This window comes from Rhinatrema bivittatum, chromosome 3 (assembly GCF_901001135.1).
Source record: "Rhinatrema bivittatum chromosome 3, aRhiBiv1.1, whole genome shotgun sequence".
Classification (NCBI taxonomy): Eukaryota; Metazoa; Chordata; class Amphibia; order Gymnophiona; family Rhinatrematidae; genus Rhinatrema; species Rhinatrema bivittatum.
In genome coordinates this window covers 314,971,097-314,985,134 of record NC_042617.1, presented here as the reverse complement: position 1 = coordinate 314,985,134, position 14,038 = coordinate 314,971,097, and the positions used below count along the sequence as shown (strand labels likewise).

The window sequence follows — 14,038 nt, the reverse complement described above, 5'->3', positions numbered from 1 at the left end:
ACCATTTTAATTACTGGCAGACAATGGCCCAAGTGCAGGAGATCGCTCCCGGACCCCCGCTGGACCATCAGGGGCTTTTGGCAAGTCTTGGGAGTTAGTCTCTCTCTCTCTCTCTCTCTCCCCCTCCCCCTCCCCATGTATGAGGGCTTAACACAAATGAAAAAGTTGTAATTAAAAGCTATGCAATATGGCTTTGCAAATTGTGAAGCCAGCCCACTTGGCCACAAACTGCAGGACTTAAATGCTGGTCCATAGTCCACTACTATAACTACTAGGCTACTCCTCTACTCAAAAGACACATGACACAAAGACTCCTAAGGTATAGTATGAGGGGTGTAGCAGCAAGGCATAGTGGCATAGGAGATGCCAGTCCTTCTGTTGAAGCACATGTACCAATTGTTAGATTCAATACAAGAAAATAAACTAATAAGTAGAATTTTTCTTGAAATAAGCCTTTAATGCATTCCCTGTTTGAGCTTGATCTAGCTGCTGGGTGGAATTGTGGGTTTGTATTGAAATTTGCTTGCCAATTTAAACTTTAGTCACATTAATAACATGTAAATGGTTTCTCCTCAGTGTGGCTTTTTAGTATTTGTGATGTTTGCTTTATTTAGAAAGATTTTATTACATTCCCTACCTGAACTTCACCTAGCTGTTGGATGGCAGATTTATAACACATAAATTGTTTCTCCTCAGTGTGGCTTTTCTAGTATTGTGAGGTTTGCTTTATTAAGAAAGCTTTTATTACATTCCCTACTTGAACTTAATCTAGCTTCTTGGTAGCATTATGGGTTTCTTCTGAAATTTTCTTTCCAATTCAAACTTTAATCACATTGAAAACATATAAATGATTTCTCCTCAGAGTGACTAAGAGTATTTGTGAGGTTTGCTTTATTAAGAAAGATTTTTCAATATTCTCTAGCTGAACTCAGGTTGTTGCATTTCTTGATTTTTGTGTTTTGCATGTTCTATCTCCTTACTGAAGCTTTTACCATATTCTGATGATAACATAAGAAATTGCCATACTGGGCCAGATCATGGGTCCATTAAGCCCAGCATCCTGTTTTCAGCAGTAGCCAATCCAGATCATAAGTACCTGGCAAGAATCCAACAGTAAATAGATCCTATTTTGCTACCGCTTGGCAATAACCAATAACAATTGTTTCTCCTCAGCATCTTTTCTCTTGTGTCTGTATTTCTTCCTTCTTACTGAGGGTTTTTGTGAGGTTTCCCCATATTCTGTGGCTGAACTCAGGCTCTTTTATTTCTTGATTTTCTAGGGCATGGCAGGTAGGTATGTGATAGCAAGTCCCCTATGATGGTATTAGGGGTCTGGCAGGTAGGCATATGGCTACATTTCCCCTATGGTAGTATTAAATTTATGGCACACAGACATGAAGCAGCAAGTCTCCTATGGTGGAATATGGGGTTTCTCAAGTTCAGAAGCAGACACCACAGATTTTTAAGGCACATGTTTTCTAACAGACACTATTCTGACTGATATAGCATTTTAAAAAATTCTAAAAAAAATTACATCTTGAGCATGGATGGAGGGTGCAATTATGAGAACATAGCTAACCCTCAATTTTAGCAATATGGTAGCCTAACAATGTAAGTCTTAGTCCTTACATGCTTATTGTTTGTTTATCTAGTTTGCAGAGGATCTAGAGATTCATTGCTTGTTTTTCATCTGACTGTGGATTATCTTTTTGGGAATAAGGGGTATGGCATATAGGCATGTGGCTGCAAGACCCTCATGGTGGTATTAGGGGTATGGGAGGTTATAGCATCCTCCCAAGACAATGTTTACAGAGGAAATGCACAGTACATCTCATTCTCAGTCTTGATCAGCATTATTGGATCTGGAGGGCAGTGAAAGGTTGGATCATTGTGATATGTTGTGCCTATGCTGTGGTCTCCTTGAGAACAGCTTACAGCCTCACATATGACACACTGAAATGGGCTGGCTGTGAACTTGGAAATTAGTAACAATTACTAACTGTCACCTTATCCCCATAGATTTCTATTTGCTATAGACTTTAATTGCTCATAGAAATGAATGCGGAACAAATAGGATTTAATTTGGGGGACCCTCTTCCTTTTGTTTCAGGGACTCCCGGAAGAAACAAATGGGATCCCATTCATTTCAGAATGCCCATTCGTTTAAAAAAATTACACATTCCTAATAAATGAGTAGAAAGATAAATACACTATTGGATTATGTGGGGTAATTTTAAGACTGGCCATATAAGCATAAAGCCTGCAGGGAATTTTTAACTGTGGACTCTGCACTAATTTTCAAAGTGAAAGTCTGTGCATATTTTCATTTTGAAAATTACCTAAGGAAAACAACCCACACACATCTGTACCTGTTAATTTCTGAGGGTACTTTTTCTGCCAAAATTATGTGAAGGCTTTTAAAAATTCAAAATTATGCACCTAGCCAAAACTCTGCCCCCAGGAAAAGCTCCCCCTACATGGGATAAAAATATGCAGTTACATTTCCCTGCATATAGGGTGGGCAACTTTCTAAAAGCCCATTTCCACAGGTAAAGCATCATCATGGCAGACAGAGAGGTGCGCCCTTGTGAAACTCTTACACACGAGGATTGAATGAATACTGCCAGATACAATCATTCAAGCTTTATATGTAACTCCTAGATCTTTAGAGGAAAGAGGTAGAAATAAGTAAAACTATCCACAAATACAACAAAAAAAAAAAAAGTTCAATGTCAATCTTTAATAGAAAAGTTGTGGTACTGTAAATACTGAGATATTTCGAGATGTGCAAGAAACAGCTTAGAAATCAGGAAGATCTCCATCACAGAAAACAAAACTCAATCTGATAACAAAAACATTTCTTTGTAAGAAGGCAAATCACTTAAGCAGATCCAAAAAATATCTAAATCAAACAAATCAAACTCCCAACAAGCTTGGTTTTACAAAAAGCTGCCTCAAGGGGGCTCATGAATGAATGAAAAATAAAAGAAATCATATTAAACTTAAATAGAGACAGTAAATGTCTTGTCTTTTCTTTTCTTTTTAATCAATGTCTCACTTTATGAAATACCCCAAGTTTCTTGTCCTGTATGTCTGTCTTATTAGATTGTAAGCTCTGTTGAGCAGGGGCTGTCTTTTTGTATGTTTATTCAGCGCTGCATATGTCATGAGCGCTATAGAAATGTTAAGTAGTAGGAGTAGTAGTAAATAAGACCAGACATCACAAAACAAAATAAATAATTCCATACTTCAATAAAAATGTGGAAGTGATGTGAATTTGGGTGAGCTGGGTGTGAAGAGCTGCAGTTGGGAATGGTGCATATTTGGGGATGGGGATTGCAGGCTGGGATTAAGCTCACGCTGAAAAGGGAATGTCTTATTAATATTTTCTGTTTTACGGGGCACTGGAAAGGTGCACTAGAGGTTTTCTCTATGCCATATATTGCACTAAACTCAGCAAAGAAGTAAGGCCGTGCAGAGCAATCATTTCTAACGGGTTCAGAGCTTAACGCTTGAAAGCTTTAATGCAATCAATGAGAATATTGTCACTCATGTTCACACACATTTCTTCAAGGCTTTGCTTTTAATGCATTTTTACTTATTTCTTTTTGGTTTTTTTGTCATCAATCTTCCTTAGAAAAGTTATTCCTATTTCCGTCACGTCCCCGCCCTTCAGTCTATCTTGAATAAATTGTACATCTGCAGGCAAATGAATCTGGAAATAGAAAAACATCACATTTCTGCATTAGGAATCTGAAAGAATATAATCTATGTCCATAGGATCCTCTTTGCAAGCAGTGAATGTCCAAGGAGAAGGCAGCACAGTAATTAAAATGAGGATAGCTCCTGTACTTATAAAGTTTCTGTTTTATTCAGCACAACACTGGCACTTATTTTGGTAAACAACCTACCTGAATGCAGCTCACAGTACATGCGTGCCCCTACAACGCCCATAACCTTAGCCACATTGAATGGGGGAAGGCAGGGGACTTGCAAGGGCGTGCTAGGAGCAAGATTGGTAAATAATGCGTGCAGCTTCCCTTTTCAAGTCTATGTGCATCATTTTCTGTACAAACTTCAGCTGCACAAACATCTGCAGGCACTTTCTGGAAGAGGTAACTTGGAGCAAAGTGTGCAGGTAAAAATTACAAACTGACCCAAGCAGACAACCTTGTGCAGATAATCTAAGATTATTAAACACACGCATGCCTCCAGCATCAGGGCAGCCTGAGCTCCAACCCCACCAGGGTGTGTGGTCTGGAGAGAGACAGCAGCTGAAGATGATATGAGAGGAAAGTCGATTTTTACCTTTTCGAGCAGAATCAATTTGTGTAGAAAGTAAACATGAAAAGAAACAAAACATGGCTAACCTCTACAACGTGAATTAAAATGTCAATAAGTAAGTGTCATATTCCTAGTGTTACTTAATGAAATCCTGCCAAGCCCTCGTTCACAGGCACATCCTCTCCCACGGGAAGCTCTGAAACCTGCCCTGTGCAAGCTTTGCTTTGATGGGATTCTCCTGGCAGCACTGTGAGATGATCAGTGCATTTCCCTGGGGTGTATCGGATTCCTTTTACATATGCTGTGTGAGATCAATGGGAAATATTGCAGAGGTCAGAACTAAATTTATATCAAGTCCTGAACACAACAAGGCAAGTTATTTTAGCCTGCATGGTAGCAGACTAGCATTTAGCACACAAACTTTACGTTCATTTTCAAAGTAGTTCCACTAGTTTCTCTCTAAAACAATTAGGGGTAGATTTTATAATCCACGGGTGCATGTGCATGTGGTGTGCACAAGAAGAGGACCACTTATGCAATTCTCATGCGGCGACGCATCCCAGACTTCCCCAGTTCCCTCCCAGTCTGCTCCAATTAAGAAGCGGACTCGGAGGGAACTTCCTTACCCCCTACCCTAATCTCCTTTCCCCTTCCCCTCTCCTCCCCTCTCCTCTCCACCCCCTAACTCCTACCTTTTTGTAATTTTATTTAATTGCTTACTGCTCCGTTGGGGCAGTAGCAACTTGCGTGCGCCATGAGTCCCTTCCCCGGTACAGCGGCAAATGGCCGCGTACCGTCCACCTCCAGCCCTGCCCCTCCCCACCCCTTTCCTTCGGCCCGGCACTTCTGCATGTAACGGGAATTATGCACGCAGCCGGGCCCTTTCTAAAATGCACGTGGCATGCGTAAGTCCAGCCATGCACGTGATCTTCAGTTTCCTCGTGCACACCTTTTTAAAAATTCTACCCATTAATGTAAAGTGTAGGAACTAAAAGTGCCAAATACTTTGCATCTGCTGTTTTCTGCACGTGTCTAGGTAGGGTAATAGATCACGTGTACTTTTAAAAATGTCATCTACACACACCGAGGTCAATATTCAAAGGCATTTATCTGGATAACTTTAGAGCTAAAGCAAAAGAAAAGAGAACACTGCCAAACTAATACAGGCGAAGCTGAATAAATGATCTTAATGGGGGTCAGCAAGCCAGGACTTGTGCTCAATCTCCTGACAGAGGAAGCCCAGGCCATTCAAATCATACACTACACAACCCAAAGGATTGTAAATCGGTCCAATACTATAAACAAAATAATTTTTAAAGACATTTTTCTATAGCAGATAAAAACAATTCAAAAAGTAGGTCAATATCACCCCCAACTGTGCAACAAGCACATGCAAAATCTCCAAAATGTTATGGAAAAAATGGTATGACAAAAAAAAACAACAGATTGTGCAGATGTATAAACCAAATCCCAACATGAGCTGAAGTTTTGAGGAAAGCCCTACCTCACTCGGTCTCGTTGAGCCACTCAGTTACCCAAATAATATTAACTGGGTAAATGTCACATCAGGACATGCTAATGAGGTAAAGTTTATAGATTGAATTAATGACTATTTCATGGTGCAGTGGGGATCAGGAACAGACAAGAGAGGGGGAGTCATTTTACTTCTAATTCTTAATGAAACACAGGATTTGGTGCACAAGATAATGGATGGGGCTGCTCAGGAACACTGATCATAGTTTGATCAAATTTGATGTAATGACTGGAGAGAGGAGATTATGTAAATCTACAGCTCTAGCATTAAACTTTCAAAATGGGAAGCTTGATAAACAAAGGAAAATGGTTAAAAGTAAAAGATGAATGTATGACAGGCATGATCATAATTTAAAAATGCCATCACAGAAACATAGGCCAGAAGTATTCCATGCTTTAAAAAAGATGGAAGGAAGGCAGAATGACTGCTGGCATACTTAAAAATAAGGTGAAAGAAGTTATTTTAGACAAAATAATTTCTTTCAAATATTGGAAAAAGGATTCATCTGAAGAAAACAAGAAAAAACACAAGCATTAACAAGTTAGATATAAAACATTGATAAGACAGGCAAAGAAAGAATTTGAAAAGAAGATGGCCCTAGAGACAAAATTGCATAATAAAAACTTTTTAAAAATATATCCAAGACAGGAAGACTATGAGGGAGTCAATTGGACCATTAGACGATGGAGGGGTAAAAGGTGCCCTTGGGGAAAATAAGGCAATCCCAGAAAGAGTAAATGAATTCCTTGCTTCAGTGTTTATTAATGAGGATATTCAATGGTGATGATTCAGATGAACTGAAACAGATCACGGAGAACATGGAAGATGTAATAGGGCAGATTGAAAAACTAAAAAGTAACAATTTAGACGGTTCAGACAGTATGTACACTAGAGTTCCAAAAGAACTCAAAAATGAAATTTCAGATCTATTAGTTAAAATATGTAACCTATCATTAAAATCATCCATTGTGCCTGAAGATCGGAGGGTGGCCAATGTAAACCCGATCTTTGAAATGGGCTCCAGGGGGTGATCCAGGAAACTAAAGATCGATGAGCCCAACTTCAGTGCTGGGAAAAATCATGGAAACTATTCTAAAGAACAAAATCAGAGAACATAAGGAAAGTCATAATTCAATGGGACACAGCCAGCATGGATTTACACAAGGTACGTCTTATCTCATCAATCTGCTACATTTTTTTGAAGGGGGTTAATAAACGTGTGTAGCGGACCCTACAGTCACATTACAAATAAGTCCTAGATTTTCCTGGTCCACCTAGATCAGTGAAGAATAGTTGAAAGGGGGAGGGACCATTCAAATACAGCCCCTCCCTTTGCGGGTGCCGGAATGGCCACCCCCCCCCCCCCCTGGGAAAGGCTATATAGCAGGGTCTCTACAGAGACCTCGAAAGGCAGTCCCTTTAGGTTTTCTAGAGGTAGAGGAGTTTTACTTAAGTTGTTTTATAGGCCCAGTCAGAGGACCCAGGCAAACCCTGCATGGTGGTCCTGACCAGGGTTGGCAGGGGTTTCCTTATCCAGTCCACTCACTGGCTGGTTAAGATTTTCCCTCTGGTGATATTTTTGGGGTTTAAGCTTTTAAGTGGTAGGAGCCTTGTGAGAGCCTGGGAATGGGGAACCCTGTGTCTGGGACTAGGCAGTTTAATGAAGACCTGCCCTCCAAACCCTCCACGTGGAAGGAGGTGTCAGTGACCTGCAGCAAGGAGGAACTCCAGTTGAAGATCCAGGAGGAAGCATTGGCTGCCATTCCTTCCTGTTTGAAGCAAGAGAGCTGCTTGCTTGAAGGGGATCCCTCCTATCAGGGACCCATAAAGAACAAATAAAGAGACTGTGTCATAACTAAAGCGATGCAGAAGACCAACTAACTGAGTATAGAGAACTTTAAGATCACTTGGGACACTCATCCGGTGTTTCCACTACCTAAGGGAGAGAGATAATTTAGCTCTCTGTGCAGACAGTAACATTATATTTTTGTGAGCTTTGAAGGGGTATCCTGCTCATCTAAGGGATACCCTGAACACCTGCGGACTAGTTTTCCAAGCCCTGGAGGGTAGAAGCTTCCCTGGTTCTGGTGCCAGAGATTCCTGCACAGACTGAGGACTGCATAGTAGGGATGTGAATCGTTTTTGAATGATTAAAATTATCGTCAGATAATTTTAAAATCGTCCAAAATCGTTAGATACGCGATACAATACAAATGCCCCCGATTTATCGTCAGGGGCATTTGTATTGTATCGTTAAATAGGGTGCGGGAAAACCGGCACACCAAAAAAACCCTAAAACCCACCCGAACCTTTAAAACAAATCCCCCACCCTCTCGAACCCCCTCCAAAATGTTTTAAATTACCTGGGGTCCAGTGGGGGGGTCCCGACGCAATCTCCTCCCGCTCTCTGGCCACCGCTGCATTGAGAAATGGCGCCGGTGGCCCTTTGCCCTTATCATGTGACAGGGCAAAGGTAGCGCCGGCGCCATTTTGTTTCCTGGCTCCTGACGTCACGCGTGCGGGAGATCGCCCCCGGACCCCCGCTGGACCCCCAGGGACTTTTGGCCAGCTTGGGGGGGGCCTCCTGACCCCCACAAAACTTGCCAAAAGTCCAGCGGGGGTCCGGGAGCGACCTCCTGCACGCGAGCCGTATTGCCAATCTTCAAAATGGCGCCGGCGCTACCTTTGCCCTCACTTAACCAATACCAGAAGAGGAGAACACATCACCCCCATTCTTATGTACTTACATTGGCTACCTATTAAATTCAGAATTCAGTATAAAGTGCTAACCATGATCCACAAAACTATTCACTCATTAACCTCGCTCGAACTATCCTACCCTCTTCAATATCACTCAGCCTCCAGACCAATCAGAACAACATACCTAGGCACCCTTCAGGTTCCCCCCGCTAAGTCAGCTCTCAAGAAACGAGCATTCTCAATTGCTGGACCCATACAATGGAACAATCTTCCTTCAGAACTCCGCATGGAACCCTGCCTGCGGACGTTCAAAAAAAAACTGAAGACCTGGCTCTTCACAAGAGCATTTACTTAAAGTCCTTTTTACCTGACCTTTTACTTGACCCTACATTATAGTACTTAGATTCGGATGTGTTTAACTGCTCGTAGTTCTCCTTACTCCTCCTTATCATATAATCCATGTTTTTTATTCTCATGTTTGCCTTTTGCAATTCCTCGTAATCCCCACATGTAATCCATGTTCAATGCCATTTCTGGTTCTATTCTGTTCAATTTTGTTCATATTGTTTGCTTTAATTTCCAATTGTTGGTTCTCTGTAAACCGAAGCTATATGTATTTGTACATGATCTCCGGTATAAAAAAGTTTTTAAATAAAATAAATAAATACTATGTCATACGGGCGCCCGTATGACATAGTGAGGGCAAAGGTAGCGCCGGCGCCATTTTGAAGATTGGCAATACGGCTCGCTTGCAGGAGGTCGCTCCCGAACCCCCGCTGGACTTTTGGCAAGTCTTGTGGGGGTCAGGAGGCCCCCCCCCCAAGCTGGCCAAAAGTCCCTGGGGGTCCAGCGGGGATCCAGGGGCGATCTCCCGCACGCGTGACGTCGGGAGCCAGGAAACAAAATGGCGCCGGTGCTACCTTTGCCCTGTCACATGATAAGGGCAAAGGGCCACCGGCACCATTTCTCAACGCAGCGGTGGCCAGAGAGCGGGAGGAGATCGCGTCGGGACCCCCCCACTGGACCCCAGGTAATTTAAAACATTTTGGAGGGTGGGGGATTTGTTTTAAAAAGGTTCGGGTGGGTTTTAGGGTTTTTTTGGTGTGCCGGTTTTCCCACCCTCCCCCGATTTACGATTTTTAACGATTTTTAGAAAAAAAAAAAACTCGACGATCAGATTTCCCTCCTCCCCAGCCAAAATTGATCGTTAAGACGATCGATTACACGATTCACACCTCTACTGCGTAGACTGAAGACTGCACAGACTGTAAAAGTAAAAGTCTCTGTGGTGCTGTGGATTCAGTTGTTGTGCCATTCTTCACCAATTATCAACAGTAAAGACTTTGTTTTTGGACACTAACTCAGGGGCCTCCAGTGGTTTTATTTGGCACATTCAGCACACGTTGCAATGTACAGGGCTAATACATAGACATCAAAGAGTCAACCTCAGTTCTCAGGACCTTGGAAGTCATCCCTGCCCCCCCCCCCCCCCCCCCCACTCAACAAAGAATCCAGGCCCTGGAAGTAAGAGACTGGGTTCAAGCTTAGCCTAATAATGTTCCAGGCCAAAGAGCAAAACACATTCTTTTATACTGGGCAGGCACACCAGGGTAGGGTTACATGTAGATAAAGGTGAACCTGTAGATGTAGTGTACTTGGATTTTCAAAAGGTATTTGATAAAGTCCCCCATGAGAGACTTCTAAGAAAATGTAAAAGTTATGGGATAGGAGGCGATGTCCTTTCATGGATTACAAACTGGTTAAAAGACAGGAAACAGAGAGTAGGATTAAATGGTCAATTTTCCTAGTGTAGGGGAGTGGGCAGAGGAGTGCCTCAGGGATCTCTGCTTGGACCGGTGCTTTTCAATATATTTATAAATGATCTGGAAAGGAACACGATCAGTGAGGTGATCAAATTTGCATATGACACAAAATTATTCTGAGTCGTTAAATCACAAGCTCATTGTGAAAAATTGCAAGAGGACCTTGTGAACCTAGAAAACTGGGCATACAAATGGCAAATGAAATTTAATGTGGGAAAGTGGTGCACATAGGGAAAAGTAACCTTCACTGTAGTTACATGATGTTAGGTTTCATATTAGGCGTTACCACCCAGGAAAAAGATCTGGGTGCCATAGTGGACAATACTTTACAATCCTTGGCCCAGTGTGTAGTTGACAGTGAAAAAAGAAAACAGAATGTTAAGAATTATTAGGAAGGTAATGTGGAACAAAACAGAGAATATCAAAACACCTCTGTTTCGCTATATGGTGAGACCATGCCTAGAGACACCATATCTCAAAAAAAGATATAATTGCATTGGAAAAGGTACAGAGAAAGGCAACCAAAATGATAAAGAGGATGGAACAGCTCCCCTATGAGGAAAGGCTGAAGAGGTTAGGGCTGTTCAGCTTGGAGAAGAGACGGCTGAGGGGATTTGATAGAAGTCTATAAAATCATGAGAGGACTAGAACACGTAAATGAATCGGTTATTTACTCTTTCAGAAAATACAAAGACCAGGGCACTGTTTCCCTATCAGTGTATCATGGCAAATTGGTGTGCTTTTAGATTTAATTAAATGTGCCACAGAAAAGTCTTCACCATTTGATGTTCAGATCCAGACCAGCATACTTGACCTTTGCTCTTATTATCTTACAGTGAAAACAGTCACCAGCAATAGCTCTTAAACATGTAGGAGCTCCTTTCTGAGAAGATGTGTAATCATGCATGCTTCATCTTCCTAGCTACAGCATGAGATCAGAGGCATCGTAATTAATGGGCAGCAAGCAGGGTTTCCATCCTCTTATCCCCATGGTAAGTGAGACAGGGAGTGCATGCACTGAGCACTGGATGTGTTTCACTCTAATGTTGGAGCAGCAGCAATGAAGGACCATATGAGTCCTCGCCATGTCTGCTTTGCCTACAATTGAAGGTTGGTGTGCCATACAACATTTTGGTTAATGTAGGTGTGCCTTGCATTTTAAAAGGTTGGGAAACACTTGACTAGGGGACACTCCATGAAGTTTACAAGTAGCAGATTTAAAACAAATAGGCAAAATTTCTTTTTCACTCAATGCACAATTTAGCTCTGGAATTCCAGAGGATGTGGTTACGGCAGTTAGTGTAGCTGGGTTTAAAATAAGGTTTGATTAAGTTCCTGGAGGAGAAGTCCATAAACTGCTATTAATCAATGCTTATTACTGACATTATTAGCATGGTATCTATTTAATGTTTGGATATTTGTAACCTGGATTGGCCACTTTTTCTTATGTTCTTAACTTATCTATCTAGCTTAGCTGATTTTCAATTGTAATAAGCAAACAGGGTCATTCATCAAAATGTGTTATTATGTTAACATCATACTGCATCATATGATAATAACACTAGTGCAAATGCAATGCATTTCTGAGAGAGAGACTATCTATAGTAGTCAAGTATTTATATCTCTATGGGAGGGGGGCCAGTTAGAGGTGATGTGCTGGTGGTGGTGGTTTAGGGTTTAGGCGCCAGTTTTACATGTCATGTAGAGTAAGACGTATGAAAATTTGACATCACTTTGAGTGCAGAAAGTCTCACAAACATGAAATTTTGTACTATGTTGTCTCACCCTAGCTTGATGGTATCCTGTTATAGAGTCCATCAAGCTAGGGTGAGAGAACATAGTAGAAATGACATCTTTATGAGACTTTCCTCACTCCAAAAGATGTCAAATCTTCACCAAGGTGTACTGTGCTGTTCGTATGTCTCACTCTGCATATAAAACTGGCTCGTAAACCACCACCACCACCTCACCTCGCTCTATTAGCTGGCCTCCCTATAGAGATATAAATACTTGACTACTAGTTAAGCCTTATAGGTAGTCTCTCTCTCTCTCTCTCTCTCTCTCTCTCTCTCTCTCTCTCTCTCTCTCTCTCTCTCTCTCTCTCTCTCTCCTCTGAAAAGTGGTAATTCTAACATTTTCATAAACATATCTCTTTTTCTTAGTGCAGGCGTTATCATTGCATTTTGATGAATCTGGGATAAGTTAGCTGAATAACTTTAAACCTGCCGCTTTAGAACAGGTAAAAAATTATCAAGCTTTTGTCAGAAGCTGCACTGGAACACCAGGAGCGAGTATGTCCCTACCTTGTTCACAGCAAGGTAATTTTTTGTTTTGGGGAAATGGGAAGGGGTTCCAGAGGGTGGGGGTTGCTTTGCTATGTCTTTGTACTGGGGGGGGGGGGGGTAAGAGGGTCCAATGGCAGCACCAGATTTTAATAGAAATAGAAATGGGGAAGGAGGTGGGGAGAGGAACTACAGCAGATCTGGGGCATTTTTTTTATTTAGATGGGAATGTGGCAAGGGGGAGGGGAGTGCATGTCCTGATAGGGTACCTCTGAACTTTGAGGGGCTGGAAGCATGAAAACAAGTTTCAGGCTTCCTTACTTTTTTTTTTTTTAAATATAAAATTGCTACACAAGGTCAGATAAAAAATCTAACCACTTATATTCAAACATGAAGCCAGATAACTTAAAGCACATACCTTCAGAAGGATGATTATGCCATTGAATATCTGTGACAAGTTATCTGGCTAATTTTAGCCAGATAATTTGTCCACTCAATGGCTTACTGAATATTGGCCTGTATTTGGTGAACTATAGATGTGGTCAAGAGCAGGGTTAAAGTTATTGGATAAATGCTGACAAATATAAAATAAAAAAAAAATATAAGAAAAAACAAAAGGAAAGGGAAAACAAAATACAGCAAAAAAATCTCAAAAATAGATATAACAAAAAAACTCAAAAAAAACTTTTTTTTTAGTTTTTTATTTTTAAATATCTAAAACAGGAAGTGACGGTATCAGAAAAACTGGTGCACAAGATGTAATCTGCTGTCTCTCGCCCACAATGGGCCTCAGGCAGTCTCAGTATTACTTACACAGATTCAAATCATCTACCATCACACTCCCAAAGAAACTATTATTTATAAACAAAATTTATAATCAAATTTACTTTTATTTGTACCTCAAACCTCACTAATATAAAAAAATGTTTTTACTAAAAAAATTTAAACTCTAAAGTTATTCTTAAGAAGACTATTATCAGAACCCCATCAAAAGATAGATGCCAAATACTTAGCTTCATTCACATGCAAAGCTCCATTTCATAACAAATTCAAACCAACCCGACATGGACCATGTTTCGGCATAGACTGCCTTCATCAGGGGTTCTTTTACTGCATGCTCTAAAAATAAAAACAGAAACGGAGAAACACTATAAAACATACTACGTGAAAAATAAAAATAAAAATCACAAACACACACACACAATATGTTACTCTAACAGACGTTTCTTATGGAAAAGCCATAGCATTCAAAAAGGAATAACATCACTCAGCATTCACGTGTGAATTTACCAATTTGGAAATGTTTTCCTTTAAGATGATTATGTTCTGATATACATGAATATAAAATTAAAGCTAAAGAAATGATAAAATGCTTTGAAGAGCATGGATATCCATCTTACATTCTAAAAAGAGCT

General features: G+C 40.9%; 1 protein-coding gene across 1 annotated transcript in view; it reads right to left on the bottom strand.

Moving 5' to 3' along the window:
• Nucleotides 1–3,598: 3,598 nt before the first annotated feature.
• Nucleotides 3,599–14,038, bottom strand: part of TRAPPC3L (trafficking protein particle complex 3 like) — a 54,278-nt gene continuing 43,838 nt past the window's right edge. The window contains exon 5 of the mRNA XM_029596841.1: nt 3,599–3,715. Within this exon, the coding sequence (XP_029452701.1) occupies nt 3,599–3,715 (117 nt within the window). The remainder of the gene's footprint in view (nt 3,716–14,038) is intronic.